Below are 19,717 nucleotides of genomic sequence, written 5' to 3'. Positions count from 1 at the left end.
TCAGACCTCTCTTCCTGGCTTGTAGCCTGCAGCCTTTTGCTGTGTCCTCATGTGGCCTTTCCTCTGTGCTCAGGTGGAAAGGGAGGAGGGGAGAGGCAGAGACAGAGACAGATAGAGAGTGAGAGAGTTCTGGTGTCTCTTCCCCTTCGTATATAAGGACACCAGTTTTGTTTGATTAGAGCCCCACCCTTATGACCTCATTTAACCTTAATTACCTCCTTAAAGGCCCTATTGCCAAATACAGTCACTTTGAGGGTTAGGGCTTCAACAAATGAATTTTTTTTTCCAACAAATGAATTTTGGAGGGACACAATTCAGTCTATAACAAGGATTCTTTGGAGAAAGTCCTCATTCTTAAGGATTTCCCAATTCTCTAGTCCTCTCGCGCTCCGCTTCAGTGGCCCAGGGTTTCGCCGGTTCGGATCCTGGGTGTGGACATGGCACCGCTCATCAGGCCACACTGAAGCAGCGTCCCACATGCCACCACTAGAAGGACCCACAACTAAAAAAAATATGCCACTATGTACTGGGGGGATTGGGGGAGAAAAAGCAGAAAAAGATTGGGAACAGTTGTTAGCTCAGGTGCCAATCTTTAAAAAAAAAAAAAAAAAAAGGTACAGATTACAGACAGCCTGAGCATCCAGGCTAGAAACGCAGCCCGGGAGGCTGGCCAGTGCATCCCTTCTGCCGCACGCAGGACAAAGCTCCTAACTGCTCATTTCACCTGCAGTATGTGACAGAAACAGTTTCACGTGTGGAAATCACTTCATTTGTTTACACATTTTTATGAAAGGAAAAAGAAGTCTGTTTCAATTTGGTTAAAACTTTAGTTTTCAGAAATCCGGGAATTAGTAAAGACAATTTAAGAAAATGAAGGACTAAAAGAAGCAGAAAATAAAGGGAGCTCTGAAAAGTTCTATGTGACAAAAGTTGTATTCAGTGAGATTCAGGGTGTCTTCCCTTTAGCCCCTTTTTGGAAAAGGAGCACATTGTCCATCTGCTCTGTGGAGGACAGTGAAAATTTTTTTGTTTTATTATAATGTTTGTCATTTCTTCTAATTTTTGCTGTTACTCATAAACTGAAAAAACAAAACTAAACAACAACTAACAGAGGCTCAATTCCCCCAAAGTTTAGCTGCTTATATCTCTATTTGGTTTTTAAAAAAATCCTTACAAAAGAAATATATTTGGTTACATTATTTGCATAAATTACTTTTTACTTTTTTATTCAGGGGAAATGGTATTATAACTATGCAGAGTTGGACTCAGATGGTCTCCCACTTCAAGAAACCGACAAACTAAAAGTAAACATACAAACAACAGTTCTTGGAATATATTAGTATAGGGGCCAACGATGGCTGCCACACTGTAAAGACACACAGTCCTTGTAGTGTAAGGCCTAAAATTAAGGCCCAATACTGTTACCAAACCAGGTTTGTTTTTGCCCATCGCCTGGAAAGCCAAACACCAAAATTGCAGCAGAGAGGGTTTTAATCACAAGGCAGCCAAGTGAGGAAGCGGAAAAACAAGTCTCAAGTCCACCTCCTCAAAAATGGGGCCTTATGGGGTAGGGGGCAAAGTGGTCTGAAATGTGGAGATAGATGTTTGGAGGTGACAAGAGGTGAGGTAGTTGATGATGTGTGCAAGCGTAGTCAGACTTCATGCCTCTCCACAGGATGCATGCTCACAAAACGGTGGCGGTAGCATGATCTGAGGGTGGAGTTTTTAGCCTCTTGACATCCAATGGTCACTTATTGGGCATCTGTGAGGGCCCAGTTGATGGGTTGGTGGTCTCAACCAGCCTGAACTGGACAAGGGGGTCCTAATTCCTGAAAAACAGCTCAGACACCCATTACCATGGTGACCCAGGCTCCAGGGAGACGTTATCTATAGGAGCCTAGTGGGAGTCAGATAGCATATTGCCTGAACAGTTAACAGTGGGCGGGTAAACAGCTAAAAGCTATCATCAGTAATTGCAAAAAAGAAAAAAATCTCTAGTTACTAGCTACCTAATCACCAATGGCTAACTGTTTAGTGGTTTCAATATTATGTGCTGCCTTGACATCTGGGGAAACCAGTAGGGCCTCCAATGACCTAACTGCAAATTCCCCTCCTCACTCTGCTCCTGCAGATAAAGTCCCCTAGGCAAACAACCCTCTTTATAACAGGGACCAGGCGCAGTTCCAGATTATCCCCGGGTAGTGGGTCTCAGTACCCTGCCAGCCTGTGGATCGCATCTGTCCAGTGTCAGGTGTCCTGCATTCAGCTGCCCCATAACCTTAGGCAGGGAATTCCTCCCTCACCAACAGAGTTGAATAGGAGCCCATTAAAAGAGTCCCTGCTACTGGGGACATGAACAGACATTTCTCCAAAGAAGATATACGGATGGCCAATAGACAGATGAAAAGATGCTCATCATCAGGGAAATGCAAATCAAAACTACACTAAGATATCACCTTACACCTGTTAGAATGGCAAAAATATCCAAAACCAAGAGTGACAAATGTTGGAGAGGCTGTGGAGAAAAAGGAACCCTCATACACTGTTGGTGGGAATGCAAACTGGTGCCCACTATGGAAAACAGTATGGAGATTCCTCAAAAAGTTAGAAATAGAAATACCTTATGACCCAGCCATCCCACTGCTGGGTATCTATCCTAAGAACCTGAAATCAGCAATTCCAAAAGTCCCATGCACCCCTATGTTCATTGCAGCATTATTCACAATAGCCAGGTCATGGAACCAACCTAAGTGCCCAGCAACTGATGATTGGATAAAGAAGATATGGTGTGTATATATATACACACACACACAGACAGACAGACAGACAGACAGACAGACACACACACACACACACACACACACACACAATGGAATACTACTCAGCCATAAAAAAAGGACAAAGTCGTCCCATTCACAACAACATGGATAGACCTTGAGGGTATTATGTTGAGTGAAATAAGCCAGACAGAGACAGACGAACTCTGTATGACTCCACTCATAGGTGGTAGTTAACATATAGACAAAGAGAACTGATTGGTGGTTACCAGGGGAAAGGGGGAGTGGGGGGAGGGGAGGGCACTAGGGGTGAAGTGGTATACCTACAACATGACTAATAATGATGTACAACTGTAATTTCACAAGGTTGTTAACTATCATAATCCTAATATAAAAAAAAAATTAAGGACACTGGGTTGAATTGTCAAGAATCCGTCACCCCAACCCCAGGACTTAAAAAAAACAACTTCAATGCTGAACAACAGAGGATAGGATAGGTTAATTTAGTTATGGTTCATCCATGCACACATAGGATATTATTCAAGCTTTTAAAAATTGTGTTTATAATAAGTTTTACTGACATGGAAAAATGCTTATTATATAATATTAATTTAAAAAACCAAGATGCGAAATTAATATATGTAGTATGAGCTCTGCTTAAAAGTGACATGCACAGGGAGGGATGAAGAGATGGGCAGTGAAGCTATTCTGTACAATACTGTAACGGTGGATATGTGTCATCACACACCAGTCAAAATTCATAGAATATACTACACAGAGTGAACCCTAGAGTCAGCTTGGACTTTAGTAAACAATAATGTATCAAAATCATCTCATCAATTGTAACAAATACACCACACTAATGCATAGTGTTAATAACACGGAAAACTGGGGGTGGAGGAGGATGTGGGGGAGAGAGGGCATGTGGGAACTCTGCACTCTCTGCTCAATTTTTCTGTAAACTAAAACTGCTCTGGAAAATAAAGTCTATTAATTAAAAAGAAATACATGCATAGGTGAAAAAGACTGGAGGGACAAACAGTAAATGTCAGCCAGATGTTGTAATCCTACAAGATGCTGATTAAACAAATAGACGCTCAAAAAAAAAAGAGTCCCTGCTACTACCTGGTTTCATCTGTACTCAAGACAAATTATCTTCTATATGCACAAGTGCAAATTTCATCCAGGCTGTTCTTACATTTTTTGGTTAGGATTCTAAATTAAGAAGCTGTTTGTTTTTTGACTGACAGACTGGGGGGAATCTTTCTGAAACATTTAACTTGGAAAGGTAGGTCTCCAGTGTAACTCAGGGCTATTTCTTACTGTTTATGCTCCCAGACATGAAACCCTAAAAGCTAACACAGAATGTGTATTATGTTCCAGGCATTAAATCATTACAACAACCCTAAAAATGTCAGCACTATTTTTATCCCCCTTTATACAGGTGAAAAAATGAAGCTTAGGGGCTGGCCTGGTAGCATAGTGGTTAAGTTTGCGTGCTCAGCTTTGGCGGCCTGGGTTTCACTGGTTCAGATCCCAGGTATGGACATGGCACCGCTTGGCACACCATGCTGTGGTAGGCATCCCACAAATAAAATAGAGGAAGATGGGCATGGATGTTATCTCAGGGCCAGTCTTCCTCAGCAAAAAGAGGAGGATTGGTGGCAGATGTTAGCTCAGGGCTGATCTTCAAAAAAAAAAATAATGAAGCTTAGAGAGGTTAAGTAACATAAGTGCCCAATGTTTTTAACAATTTGTTAAGTGGAGCACAGGGTGCCAGATGGTAGCCAAAGTTCAACAACAGGCCACTAGAGAAATTGAAATAGAGTAGTTTATTACTCACAGGTCCTGGAGGAAGTACACAGCATGCCTCAGGGGCCACAAGGGGAAGTCAAGGCAGAGTGCAAAGAGAGGCAGGACCTGGGACACCTGCCTTTATTAGGGTCTGTGAGTGGAGGGCTTTGGAGTTCCCAGGCTAGGGTGAGATGAGTCCATTTAAACCAAAAGAGTGGGGATTTGGTAAGCCCCACGAGGGTCTCATCTAAGGGGCCCACAAGGCACACAGGCGCTGGGAGGCAGGGGAGACTGGTGATCACGAGGGCTGCTGGGGAAGTCAGAACAGGAACTTAGAGTTGTTTCTGACTCTGCAGCTTGCTAGCTAGGGCATGTGCTTGCATGAGGGGGCTAGTGTCAGTTTCAGGTCCCTGCAAGCCACTTGGCCAAACAAAATGGATGCCAAGGCAGCAATACTATGGAGTAGCTAAGCTAAACTCTTTGACATCCAAGGTCACACAGGTATTAAGTGGCAAAGCAGGGCTTCAAACTCAGGCAGTCTGAATCCAGCGACTATCCTCCTCCTCACGACCTTATTAGCTCTCACTGCTGGAAGAAAAAGACTCATCAAGACATCTCCCAACTGTTGTAATTTCAACCTACCCCTCAATGCCTGTAATGTTTTTAAATTTTTCATTTTATCACACATTCAAGGCACTTAGTATGCTACTTGACACATTCAATCAACATTAGATCTGAATACTTCCACAGCAATAATTGTAATTCTTCCTTCTTCTTCTTATTTTCCCACTCCAATACTCACTTTCATGAGAGGAAAACTGACTTCATCCTCCCCTCATTCCTCAAGGTCAAGATTGAGGCCACTTAATAGGACCTTTCTCAGGGTAGCATCATCTGCAGTTTGGCACATCGCTTTTCCTACATTCATCCAATCATGTCTTGGAGAAAGGTTTTCCTTCTTTCCAATTTAAACCCTTAATCTCAACTCTTTCCAACCCCCTACAAAGAATTTCCACTTACCTATCCTGTTATCTCAAACTGATCTGTTAATTCACTCGACACACAATGGTTGAGCTCTTACTAAGTGCCAGGCACTGTAAATTCTGCGATGAATACAATCGGGCTCCTCCTTTCCATGAACTCAGTCTAGTGGAGAATAATAACATGCTCACAAATGATAACACAAAGCCAATAATTGCTATACGCAGGTCTGCGACTCTTGGCCATGTCCGCTGCAAGACCAGAGGTGGAGGGAGACCAGGACACTGTATGAAGGGGCCCAAGAATGAGTGAGAATGTAAGGGAGAAAAAGGGTGAATAAGGGGCTGCCATGGATAGACTGATGAAAAAGATGAAAACGGGCGCGAGGAAGAGAGAAGGGAGAGAAATGCGAACGGTCAGAAGCGGGAAGCAAGACAAGGCGGACTCTGAAGGCAGGCGGGCTCCTCGGAGCCAAGGTGCCTTCCCTCACTCACCTCCTCCCTCTCCTGGTCCCGGAGGCTAAGCCGCGCGTGGCTCCTCGCTCCCGTAGGGGCCGCAACAGGCGGAACGGGAGGCAGAAGGGAAGGCGTGCCCCGCGGCCTAGAGGGCCGCTCCCGCGAACGACGCCACAAGCAGCAGCGGTAGGGCTTGTTCGGGAGCCTTGGCTGAGGCCACCCAGCTGGTGGCTGACGCCGTTCCGGTCCCCGGACCGAGAGCAAGAGCGCGAGCGGGAGTGGCGGCCCCGCGGGGAGCGGGCGGATTTGCTGCTCTCGGAGCTCTTGGGCCAACGCGTCGCTGCCCCCCGGACCCCGAGGCCTCCCACTCCGGGCTGCGCGAGCCAGACACGGGAGCCATCGCTGCCGCGAAAACAGAGAACACTCCCCCGAGCCTGGGCAGACTTCTGTCGCTTTGGCGCCCAGACCCCGCCGCGGCACAACCCCCTGAAGCTGAGGAAGCCGTGGACACGTTCCGGGTACGTTGGCAGAACCCTTCCCCACGCCTACGTGGCCTCCAGCCGAAGTGAAAGGAGTGTGCGTATCCGTGTAAATAAGCCGCTGCTGCAATCGGTTCCGCGCATCCTTCGGGTTCCGCATGAGGCTCCCCAGATCTAAACTGGATCGGAACCATGTCTTTCTCAGACTCACACTTGAAATAACTGAAGGCAAGGATGACAGACCACAAGATACATTTCACAGAGTGGCCGTATCAACAACACACTCAAGGCTGCTTGAGTTTCAGGTGCTCTCTGTGCGTGTGTGTGTGTTACATAGTCTATAATATCGGGTGCTTACTGTGTCTCATAGATGTGTATGTGTATATATATGTATGTATACATAATATATGCACAGATATGTGCATATATATGTACATATAGAATATATATGAATGGCTCAAGTCGAACTACATTTTTTTTCTGAGTCTATCTTGAATTAAAAGAAAAATCTAAAGGAAAGGCACAAAGTATTTCCTACGCAGCTGACTGTTTATTTTCGGTTGTCAGATACAGCAAAAAGAAAAAACACAGTAGGCCCACTTATGTTTGAATTTCAGCTAAACAACAAATAATGTTTTAGTATAAGTATGTCTCATACAATAATAATGTAGTATTAAATGACTTTTCTATTAACGAGGAGAAGGCCACCTTTGTACCACCTCCCTCCTCTCCACCACCTCTAAAATTTATTCTTTATATTCTAAGGCTTTTCACTTGCTGTTTGAGAAGGGGGCGGGGGAGGCAGCCCCTGATATCCAGAAGCTGGCATAGCAGTCAGTTAGGCCATGTTCTTATGTTGGACGGAAACTCACAGAACATCAACTTAAGACAAGGTCACTAGGAGACTGATGAAGTGAAACAAGACCACTTCATAATTTTGTCTAAGCACAGACAGAAAAGGTCACTGTGCTACCCAGAAAACACCAAACACCCCCTCTTTTGGCCAAAATGGGTGACTGTTACTTTACCAATTACAGCTTTTTTTTCTTGCTCTAGTCTGCCCTAGATAAGATTTATTGAGATGCCCAATCACACAATTGCCACTGCTTTCTGACAGCATCTGATTTAGAGGAAACTCTCGCTTCGTTAGACCCCTCCCCACCATCACCTAAATACTGCAATAGGCTCTTTCTAACATCCTCTTACTGAAACCCCACAGTTCCCTATGGCGTGCATTCTCCCTCCCTGCAAAGAATAATAAACCCAACTTCTCAAGCATGGGTATGTTCCAGGTAGTCTTTGGTTGAAGGCCATTGACGTGTTCCACTACCTAGAGAGCTCTTCCCCAGATATTTGCATAGCTCTTTCCCTTACTTCATTCTGTTCTTCGCTCATACATCTTTTCAGAGAGGCCGTCCCTGACCACATTATTTACAGTAGCACCCTTATCATTCTCTATCCATTTGCATTATTTATTTTTCATTGTAGCACTCATTACTATCTGATATTATATATTTAGATAATATATACACTTGTTTATTGTATATCTCTCCCATTATAATCTAAGTTACATGAAGACTGAGACTTCATCTTGATAATGGCTATATCCACTGTGCCTAGAACATTGCCTGGAACATAGTAGGTGCTAAATGATATGTAATTAATGAACAAATGAATGAATAGATTTTTATTGTGTCAGGGTTTATAATAGTTTCATTCTGTCACATATTCATAATCAACCTTGTTGTTTGGTTTTAGTCCTCCATTTAAATAGATTGGCTCGCTGCAAAATGTGCATTCTTAATTCTTTGTTTTGACTCATTTGATTTGATTTCATATTGCAAAGTAATTTTCCGCAAAGGACTCATGGGTAGTATATTCCCTCAATTTTTTTCATGTTTGACATAAGCTACCTGTTGGATTTTTTTTTTTTTTTTTGGTAGATTGTATTATTGTTAGCAATTATCTACTCCCTCTTTCCCAGACTCTGGAAGCTTTTAAGAAAAAAAAGAGAATCAACAGTATCAAACAAGTCACTTTAAATAATTGTTGGGATTAAACAGAAAAGGGGATAGTGATGAAAAAGCAAACATATATTTAGCACTTATTGGGATCCAGACACTCATTCATTCAACAGTAGTAACCATATCTATTTACCATTTACCAGGTCAAGGCAGGCTTTACAAATAAGTTAGTGCTTGAGTTGCATCTTTCTGGAAGATCAGTCACTTGCCAAACAACGGGAAAAGCAAAGCGTGGATACAAAAGGAATGGTTATTCCAGGCTCAGGGTTCCAGGCACAGACTTGGAGGCAGTAAACAGCATGCCACATTTTGAAAACTGTAAGCGGTTTGACACTACATGTAGTTAATTCATTTAATCTTCAAAACAACTCTATGGGAAGGTATTATTATCCCTATTTTATAGATGAAGAATCAGACTCAAGGTCATACAGCTATTAAGTGGCAGTACCAGAATCCCAACCCACCCCCATCTGTTCCTCAAGTCTTTGTTTTTTCCACTATACCTTACTGTGTTTCCTTCTTATACTTGTTTCTTCTTATACTTGTTTCTTCTTATACTTGTTTCTTCTTATACCTAACTGGTTTCTTCTTATACCTTACTAAACATGTGAAGCTAAGAATAACTCAGAGGAAGGGCTGTGGGAGTGAGTGAATATCATTTTTCTTTTTTTAAGATTGGCACCTGGGCTAACAACTGTTGCCAATCTTTCTGTTTTTGTTTTTTTAAGGATTGACACCTGGGCTAACAACTGTTGTTGCCAATCTTTTTTTTTTTTCTGCTTTATCTTCCCACCCCCCCTGTACACAGTTGTATATCTTAGTTGCAGATCCTTCTAGTTGTGGGATGTGGGATGCCGCCTCAACGTGGCCTGATGAGCGGTGCCATGTCCGTGCCCAGGATCTGAACCTTGGGCCGCCGCAGCGGAGCGCGCGAACTTAACCACTCAGCCACGGAGCTGGCCCCTGAATATCATTTTTTATCTTTTATCATCATCAATTAATATATATTAAACACTCACAAGATTCTTGGCATTTTAACACAGGAGAGGACAGTTGCTGCCCCCATAGAATTCATAATCAAGTTCAAACAAGGCAAGCAAGCTCTGACAACGTGGTTATAAAACCTGATTCCATTATCAGCCAATCAAAAACCTGTCTAGAATGTGAAACAATTGATACTCCAAATCCATTTGATATAGGTTCTTATCTTTAAAATCTGCTGGGTTGTTTGAAGTAGGATTAAGCCTGCAGATAAAAAGAAAGTGAAAGGTAAAATAACTTGTTGAGAAACAGCAAATTAATGAACCTTTCCCATGATCTTGTCCCAAAGGCAATTATTAAGGCCACTCAAGTTTCTTGAGCTGCTCTGTTCCTACCAAGAGAGCTCCTTTCCTGATCATTGGATCCCCTTTAATTATAGGTAGCTTTTAAATTTTAGTTTAGTTTTTGCTGGGTTAGGGGTTGAGCGACATGGACAAAAGGGCAGAGAAGGTTTCCTGCACATTGATTTATCAGGTTTTCATCAGACCTCAGTTGGGGTTCCATACTTTTTTTATTGAGGTCATATTGGTTTTTGACATTGTGTAAATTTCAGGTGTACATTATTATATTTCAGTTTCTGTATAGACTGCATCATGTTCACCACCAGTAGTCTAGTTTTTATCCATCACCATACACATGTGTGGAGCTCCACACTTTCAAAGCCCTTTCAGGACAGGGACAAAGGCAAGACAGTCCTGTTGGCAGCCTTGGTGCTGTTAATGCTGCTGCAAAGAAAATGTATTGAGTCTTCCAATTTACTGAGAGGTAACCAACAAATACTTGATATCAAGAGTGGCAGCTACTGCCACTGTGATCTGTATTTCAAAGATATGCCGTGTTTTAGTTTTAGTGAACTAAGCTACTGAAAGAGAAATAGATCCTAAACTTTCAAGATATACTTTATTTCCTAAGTTTTTTTTTTTTTGGCTACTAAATTTTGGGGGAGGATGACTCAGAAAAATGGTCATTAATCTGCTAATTAGTTTTGTTAAGTGCTCAGTTCCCAGGAATATACTACCATCTGCTTTAGTTTCTTTTACAGCAGAGCACACCTATTTCCTGTGAAATGTCTTTATGTTAAACAATGAAATTTTCATACTTTTAAGTCCTAATCAAAAACCAATAATGCAGTAATTTCTACCAAGTTTTTTCCCCCACAATACAAAATCTTGGAGAAGAGTTAAGGAATTTCATGTGAATTTCTTATTTCTGTGTGAAAATACAACTGTATTATACCACTTTGATGTTTTACTATGTGGCTTCACTTTATTGAGGAGAATGTAGAATAGATTAGGGATGGATACCATCAATGTCTGATTTCATGTTGAAGAAAATGAGATATAGTTAGATCTGTTTTCATTCTGAAATATCCTGATGAACATTTTCAGCAAGACTTTTGTAAGAAGGAAGCACAGGGAAAGGTACTGAAATGTAACTAGGTACAAATTCAAGTTTTTGGAAACTGATGCAATATTATCCTATACATATTTTTAAAAGGAAAATGAAGGTAGAGAATGGCTTTAATTCTTGAAGAAAAAAGCTACTTTTTTGGTTCCTTAGTTGAACATTATCAGTAACCAGCCTAAAGGGGAATATTTTGCTCTCCAAACAAACACCCATTCTGTTGCTTCATTCATCATGCTACTCAGTCGGAAGTGTATTACAAAAGGATTTTAAAAATTACCACAATTCATTCATTTATTCATTCATTAAACAATTATTGAATACCTTCTATGTCAGACACTACAGCCCTCTGAGGAGGAAATGGTATGTAAGTAAAAATAATAAATTAACAATGCACGTGTTAATACTATTCATCTTTCAAGATATAGCTCAAATGGTCACATGCAGTTTGCTATTCCCTTTGTACCTTGTACAAATATTTTTGTCCATGTCTGTGTACCTATATACTGAGCTTTTTGAAAAGGTGGAGACCTTGGCTTATTCATTTTTGTATTCCACAGAACCTCACATAAGATTTGGTACAGATCAAACAGGTGGTCAGTAACCGATAGTTGAAATGAAGGAATTAACATAGTATTGCATCATTTAGTATTCGATTAAGAAGATAGTACTTGTCTAAACAGATTTTTTTCTTAAAAGTAGTTACTCTAATGTAGTTGCTATCTTGCGTTCTAGAACTTGAATTATCATATATCATAATGAGTTGATGAATTTTATTTGATTATATTTATTCCGATTATATTTCAAGGTGGTTTATCATCTCACAAACAGGCTAAGAAAGCGGTTTCAAACTTGCAAAAGAAATGAAACCCGTATATTCTTTCAAAGTTTTTACGCCCTCGCTTACGCTGAATTTGGATGAAAGCGAATAGCTTCCCTCCCCTCCCAACCACTCGTGACTGCGTTACCCCATCTTTCCCTTTCCTTTTTCCCACCCTTTCGCCCTCCGGAAAGGGCCGAACACGCCTGGAGCTTCCCAGTCTTCCTCCGCCCCCTTGCGGAAGGAGCCGAAGGCAGAGTAGGGCGCCGAAGCGGGGCCGCCGGCGCTCGGGCTCTTCCGGAAAGAGCCGAACTGCGCTCGGAAGAGGAGGGCGCCTTTGACTTCAGCGCTTCGCCCCCGCGCTGTGCCCTCTGTCGGCGGCGCCGGGCAGCTGTAGCAGCGGTGGCGGCAGCCGCGTCGACGTCGACCAAGACTGGAGCGACGTTTAAAGAAGGAGCCGAATCGCCGTGGAGTCCGGCTTCTTGTTGTTGGAAGGCTCCCACCCTTCTGCGCGGCCCGACGAGGAGAAGCGGCGGCGCCGGGAAGCAGGTAAGGACCGGCCGAGCCGGGAGAGGCGAGGGAGCGCGCCGGCTGCCTCCGTGCCTGGGCCGCGCCTGCGTCTGCATTCTCCTCACTTGAACCAGGAAGCGGCGGAGTCGGAGGCTCGGCTCCTCCGGCCGTTTCTTTGTGTGGGCCCGGGAGCGAAGGAGGCGACGAGCCGGGAGGGCCGCGGCGCGATCCCCTTCGCGGTCAGGGGCCGAGGGGCTGTCGTGCCCTGGGTAGGCCCGGAGCGTGGGGAGCCCACCACAGAGACCCCCTTGGCTTTTTCCTCGCCCGTCTGCTTTCCTTTTTGTGCCTCTTTTTCGCCTCCTAGCCCCTACTTTGATTTAGAGCTTTTCTGCCAGGCCCATCCTCCCCTTCTGTCCCCTTCCCAGGCCATAACAATGCCGCCTGCTTGGCCTCATCCCCTCCCAACACCCCACCCTCCTGTTCGCCACCTTCTACTTTCCCTGGCTCGCCTTAGTACCCCCGCCCTCGCTCTGCTGTTTGTACTTCCATCTCTGTTTGCAAGAAGCTCCCTTTTCGCATGAATTGGGGTTAAAAACCTCGGTTTCAGCCGGCTGGGTGCAAATGGGGAAGAGGGGGTGGAGGGAGGAAGATGGGGTTCAGCTGCCGCAGGGAGCCGCGTGTTGGTTTGTTTCACTCTCTCACGGATGGCGTTTCTCTCTTTTCCACCTTCACCTGCCCTCGATCGAGGGTTTGTCTCACAGTGATGCGGAATGGCTTTTTCACATTCAGGTCGTAAATCTTGGGGTGGGTTCAGACCGATTTGTGCTGTTGCTGGGCCCACCTTAACGGGGAAGAGGAGGAAACCTAAACAAAATGAAACCAAGTCCTAGTGTCACCTGGACACGTACATTTAATGCATTCTCCCTTTGGAAAAACCCGTTTGCAAATGACAAAAATTGTGGGACCGTATTCAGTAAACCTATCTATTCACTTAAAAGTGACTTCTGTCGAAATCCCCATATTTCGGAAGCCCTGGTTGCTAGCTTCCTGTCCAAAGGTCATCCTTTCTGATGAGTACCTTTATGGTAACCTGGAATCCCTTGGTACTGTTAACGAGCAATGCCTTGTAACAGAGGATGTTTTAAATCCTTGGTTTCTAGACTTTTCGCCTACTTTTTGTTTTTAAGCTATCATTTTCAAAGATTTAGAAGATTTTTGAGATGCCCTCCCTTCCAAGTATATATAACTTAAGCACTGTGACACTGGTATTATTTTTGGTAACTTTAAAGAGAAAGAATAGTAGCAATAAAAGTGTTTCTTTACCAAAAGTACTTGTCAGCTAATTGCTAGTCTATATACATATATATGTGTGGTGTTTTTTTTTAAAACTCAGCGTCATTGATACTGGGAATATCTTCTGCAAAGTGCAAAGAAAATGTTTTGGGGGTGGTACACAATAATGCTTTTTAATAACATCTCCCTCCTTTTCATTAGTAATGTCTGCACTGTTCCAATAAATTTGTTTTCATTTTCACTAACATATTTACTGTAAAAAGTTCTCATACCAATACACATAATTCTTTACCAGCAAAATGAAATATTTCGTGCAAATAAGCATTAAGAAATGGTAAACTTTCCTTTTCCTTTGTCATAATTTTTTTACAATAGCAGCTGTTGACTTCATTTGGCACTCTGTTTGACATTCTCCCTCTGGAGATTGTCAGGGTAGAGGGGAGGGGAGGGGAGGAGAAGATGAAGAAAGAGGAGAGAGTAAGAAAGGTGTTTCATAGTTTATCTAGATGAGCCACCCCAATTTAAATAAGAACAGAAAAATAGTGGAAAGTGTAGAGGTAATGCTGATTCGGTCATTGGCTACAGGGAGTAGCTTTTGAATATGTTCTTAAAGATAACTTAAAATTTAGGAAGAGTATGTATTTCAGACTCGGTATTGCACACACCAAGGTTTTCTGACGTTTAAATCATTCATTTACACTGAAATAACTCTTACGTGTTCATGATGAAGATTCTTCTTCAAAAAGTTTTAAGACGGTTAAAAATTAACTCTTAACTCTTCTTGTGGAAAAAAACCCCAAATTGGAACTAAGAAAATTAATTCTAATCTTTAAAAGTTGCTTAGTGGTGATGCATGTATCTGAGATTCAAAGGAAGAGATTAGTGTTTAAATCTGTAGATCAATTTAAACCTCTCTTTTCTCGGGGAAGTCATGAGATTTGACACATGGCCCAAAAACCAGCCTGTATGAACAATTGATATAAAAAGTTAGGCCAAACTTTGGTTAAAACTTGAATAAACTATTTAATGATGCTATAGCTTAAATTCTGAATTATAAAGTACTTTTGTTTTTCTTTCTTAATCTTCTCCCATCCCCTCGTCCTCCCTTTCTCTTATAGGCATGGAGAGTAGAAAACTGATTTCTGCTACAGACATTCAATACTCTGGCAGTCTGTTGAACTCCTTGAACGAGCAGCGTGGCCATGGACTCTTCTGTGATGTTACTGTTATTGTGGAAGACCGAAAATTCCGGGCCCACAGGAATATTCTTTCAGCTTCTAGTACTTACTTCCATCAGCTCTTCTTAGTTGCCGGGCAAGTTGTTGAACTGAGCTTTATAAGAGCAGAGATTTTTGCAGAAATTCTCAATTATATCTATAGTTCTAAAATTGTTCGTGTTCGATCAGATTTACTCGATGAGTTAATTAAATCAGGGCAGTTATTAGGAGTTAAGTTTATAGCAGAGCTTGGTGTCCCATTGTCACAGGTGAAAAGCATCTCAGGTACAGCTCAGGATGGTAATACAGATACCTTACCTCCTGGTTCTAGTGACAAGAACCTTGAAATACAAAAATCAAAAGATGAAGCCCAAGATAATGGGGCCACTATAATGCCTATTATAACAGAGTCTTTTTCCTTATCTGCTGAAGATTATGAGACAAAAAAGATTATTGTTACCGATTCAGATGATGATGATGATGACGTCATTTTCTGCTCTGAGATTCTGCCTGCAAAGGAGACTTTGCCGAGTACCAATGCAGTGGCACAGGTCCAGCCTAACCCAGGCACCGTTGCTATTTCAGATGTTGCACCTTGTGTTAGCAATAACTCTCCCCCTTTAACAAATATCACACCTACTCAGAAACTTCCTACTTCTGCGAATCAGGCAACTCTGAGCCAAACACAAGGAAGTGAAAAGTTGCTGGTATCTTCAGCTCCGACACATCTGACTCCCAACATTATTTTGTTAAATCAGGCATCACATACTACACCACCAAATGTCAGTTCTTCACTTCCAAATCATATGTCTCCTTCAATCAACTTACTTGTGCAGAATCAGCCGACACCAAACAGTGCTGTTTTAACAGGAAACAAGGCCAATGAAGAGGAGGAGGAGGAAATTATAGACGATGATGATGACACTATTAGCTCCAGTCCAGATTCGGCGGTCAGTAATACATCTTTGGTCCCACAGGCTGATATCCCCCAAAATACCACTTTTGATGGATCATTGATACAGAAGTTGCAGATTCCTACACTTCTGCAAGAGCCACTTTCCAATTCTTTAAAAATTTCAGATATAATTACTAGAAACACTAACGATCCAGGTTTAGGATCAAAACATCTAATGGAGGGTCAGAAGATCATTACTTTAGATACAGCTACTGAAATTGAAGGTTTGTCGACGGGTTGCAAGGTTTATGCAAATATTGGTGAAGACACTTATGACATAGTGATCCCTGTCAAAGATGACCCTGACGAAGGGGAGGCCAGACTTGAGAATGAGACACCAAAAACATCTAGCAGTGAGACGGCAAACAAACGTATGAAAGTAAAACATGATGATCACTATGAGTTAATAGTAGATGGAAGGGTCTATTATATCTGCATTGTATGCAAAAGGTCATATGTCTGTCTGACAAGCTTGCGGAGACATTTTAACATTCATTCTTGGGAGAAGAAGTATCCTTGCCGTTACTGTGAGAAGGTGTTTCCTCTTGCAGAATATCGCACAAAGCATGAAATTCATCACACAGGGGAGCGAAGGTATCAATGTTTGGCCTGTGGCAAATCTTTCATCAACTATCAGTTTATGTCTTCACACATAAAGTCAGTTCACAGTCAAGATCCTTCTGGAGACTCTAAGCTTTATCGTTTACATCCATGCAGGTCTTTACAGATCAGACAATATGCATACCTTTCTGATAGGTCAGGCACTATGCCTGTAATGAAGGATGATGGTATTGGGTATAAGGTTGATGCTGGGAAAGAACCTCCAGTAGGGACCGCATCTACTCCTCAGAACAAGCCAATGACCTGGGAAGATATTTTTATTCAGCAGGAAAATGATTCAATTTTTAAACAGAATGTAACAGATGGCAGTACTGAGTTTGAATTTATAATACCAGAATCTTATTGAACTCCTTTGAAATGACAGAAAGTTTTGGTTTGGATTAAGGGGCAGGGCTTTCAGAAGACCTGTGAAACAAATTAAGGTGGAAACAAGTTAATTTGACCTGCCACGTCATCTGAAGGTAGTCTAGTTGGATCATTTGTTGATAATTTTTAGAAGCAAATTATCCTGAAAGTTTGGGTAGAGATTGAGAAGTTTTTCCTCCCAAGTAACTGTTTATATAGTTAGCTTGAGCTCCTTTAAAAGAGGCAAAACAAGAGCTTGGAGAGATAGTTTCCTGAATAGAATTTGAAGCAGTCTGAATGTTCTTTGAAAATAACTGGAGTTATTAGCATACCCTAGTATATCTTAACAACTTTCCCCTTCCATGTTAGCACTTTACTGCTGAATTCTCAGTTTTCTTAATATTGAGACTATAAATATGTGTTGTGTCCTGTACATGGCATAAAAAGTAAACAAAAACTTCTAAAGTTGTTCTGGAAAATTTCAGAATAAATTTCTGCTTGGTTGTGTATTCTGCTAGTCCAAATGGATAGCAACCTCCTGCCTCCCTCCCCCCATGAAAATGGCCATGCAGACAAATCTCTCATCTGAAGCATAAATTAGTTTTAGCTAATTAGAATTAAATCCTGCTTTTATTGCCATAGTCTGGAAAAGACTTTGGTGGCTGGACTACTGTATATATACCTTTGCAGTGTGGTCTCTGTGGGCAGAAATACTAATGGAAAACAAATCTCCATAATGCAGACAGGAGGAGGTGAAAAGTTCTGTTGGCTTTTGTTTTAAATTCCGTGCTCTGACGTGACGGAGACAGAGAGTGGAAGTGAATGGAGATTGCTTTTTTGCTCATTATGGTTAAAAATAGTCCCATGAAAATTTTCAAATTTTGATTCTGAAAACCACCAAATAGATATTTAATTATGTGTAAATTTTTATAAATGATAGATTCCATAAATGAGACTCCTACATATTTTGGGCAGGAAGCTACTGGCATATATTTTTAAATGTTCATCTGACTTAGAATCTCTAATAGGAAGTTTTCATTTGAAGTAGTCAAATCAGTGATCTAGTATTTTCCTTTCAGCAAGACCTTTTAGGTTTTTACCCTTCTAAAATAAGTTCCATTCCATCTGCAAATTGCTGCAATTATAGCAATCAGAAACTATATATGGGATGTTATATAGGCTCGTGGATTCCCATTTATCTTGAGAACAATAAATACCACCTTTCTTCCTTTTAAAATGACATATTTAAACACTTAGAAAGTAAAGTCAAAACTTATTGAAGTGCTAGTACTAAAAGGAAGTGGGTCGGAACAAATATATAGCCTAGCATTTATAACAGGATTAACTTGTTGAACTTCTGTAAATGACTTTTTGCAAAGGAAAAAAATTAATAGATACTGAAAAAGATTGTTGTGCATAGTTATTAGTCATTTGTAACCTTGCTTAAGTATTTCTTAATTCAACATAGATATTTTTTTCTCCTTAACCATGTATTTTTTAAAATAGTCTATTTCTTGACTTTGAACTTAAAGCTTTAATCACAAATTCTCATGTATACATCATTCATCTGATGGTAAGCTGGATTTAAAGACAGTGGTTTCAGTGTTTAAGTTGGTAGCTGAGGGTATCAGGCATCAGTATTTGCCATAATGCAAGGAGAAAGAACAATAGCATAATCCTTTGCTTACCGGGGACTAGAATGATGTGCCTCTGTTTTCTGTGAGTCTAGACCTTCAAACCATTCTGTAAACTAATCCTTGGAAAATTTTAAATTACCTTATAACTTAAGACTGCAATCTCTGGAATCACAATATCTGTTTCCTTTCTGTGTAGATATTGATAACATTATTCTTTGACTGTAGGGTGCACTCTGAAATATTTTCAGTGGAAATTTGTTTTTCATTAATGCTATTTCACCAGTTAGACATAAGTACTTCTACAAGTGGGAATGATACTGATGCCAGCAGAGCTTCCAGACCTTTCAGACTTAATTGCTAGGTAAATTAGTTTGTCATAATAAAACTTGGTAGTATCTATGAGGCCATTATGACAAACCGGGAATTCTATAATGGAAAACTATCCATTCTCAATATTTTAGGTATAATTATTTGCTGCTGCTGTGCTCTATGTAAATTCTGAGTGTGAAATTTGAACTCTCTGCCTACTGAAGGTATCTTCTGGAGTTTTTTTGGGATGAGGAAAACTGGAAAATTAAATTGTATTTTTGCCAGAAGACTCTTACTTGCATGTATGTCAGGGTCTTCAGTTTTTCTAGAATTTTCTGCATCCAAAGTTCGGAATTCATGTGGAATACTCCTTTGGGGCTAAAACCTTTCAGTTCCAGTATTGATTGGGTTGGAAATCTGTAGCAAGTCGCTGTTTAAAACTTATCATGGGGTTTTCCTATTTTATACTTAGCTTTCTGACTGTTGAACTTCCTTTTTTTCTTTCAAGTTGGCTTCAAATTTGTTCCTATGCTAAATTACCTCTAAATATTCTGGATAGGAACTGTTTGAAATAGCAGTTTGTTAAAAGAGATGACAGAAAATGAAAATGTTCAAACTAAGCAAAGATTGTAAAATGCCATAACAATCTTGCAAGATTCACTTTAAAATATATTTTAAACTTGCTCATTATCATTTTAGTGGTAATGAACCCCCACATACACTATGAGGAACTGATGCTGCATTATTTCCGTTGTACCAAAAAGATAAAGTGAATGGTAAAAACGATCAAGGTATTATGTGTTGTCAAGGCATGCATATTCTAAAGAATTAAACGCTACTTCAGTAGTACTGGCTTCCTCACCTCTGTCACTCATATGAAACCTTGTTCATTTCCACCCAATACTGTAATGTTCATACTTGTACAATCTTCCCTATCATGACTTTAAGTTCTACTTTTTACATTAACCGTTACCTGATATTAGTTCATAGAGCTTCTTATGGCAAAAATAAAATGTTTTAATTCTGACTTTTGAGTGCATTTTTTATAAGATTAT

General features: G+C 41.1%; 2 protein-coding genes across 2 annotated transcripts; one reads left to right on the top strand and one right to left on the bottom strand.

Annotated features, from left to right (window-relative positions):
- LOC124245943 (uncharacterized) lies at positions 1-6,646 on the bottom strand. The gene is made up of 2 exons (XM_046673773.1): positions 6,047-6,646; positions 1-63 (listed from the first exon to the last, which is right to left on the bottom strand). Exons 1-2 carry the CDS (start codon positions 6,644-6,646, stop codon positions 1-3), a joined length of 663 nt encoding a protein of 220 aa, XP_046529729.1.
- Positions 6,647-6,656: 10 nt separating this feature from the next.
- ZBTB33 (zinc finger and BTB domain containing 33) lies at positions 6,657-19,689 on the top strand. Its single transcript, XM_046673789.1, has 3 exons — positions 6,657-6,791; positions 11,970-12,324; positions 14,697-19,689. Exon 3 carries the CDS (start codon positions 14,699-14,701, stop codon positions 16,715-16,717), a length of 2,019 nt encoding a protein of 672 aa, XP_046529745.1. The 5' UTR covers positions 6,657-6,791; positions 11,970-12,324; positions 14,697-14,698; the 3' UTR covers positions 16,718-19,689.
- The last annotated feature ends 28 nt before the right edge of the window (positions 19,690-19,717 follow it).

This window comes from Equus quagga, chromosome 10 (genome assembly GCF_021613505.1).
Source record: "Equus quagga isolate Etosha38 chromosome 10, UCLA_HA_Equagga_1.0, whole genome shotgun sequence".
NCBI classification, from domain to species: domain Eukaryota; kingdom Metazoa; phylum Chordata; class Mammalia; order Perissodactyla; family Equidae; genus Equus; species Equus quagga.
The sequence above is the reverse complement of the archived record's forward strand: the minus strand, read 5'-3'. Positions and strand labels throughout refer to the sequence as shown.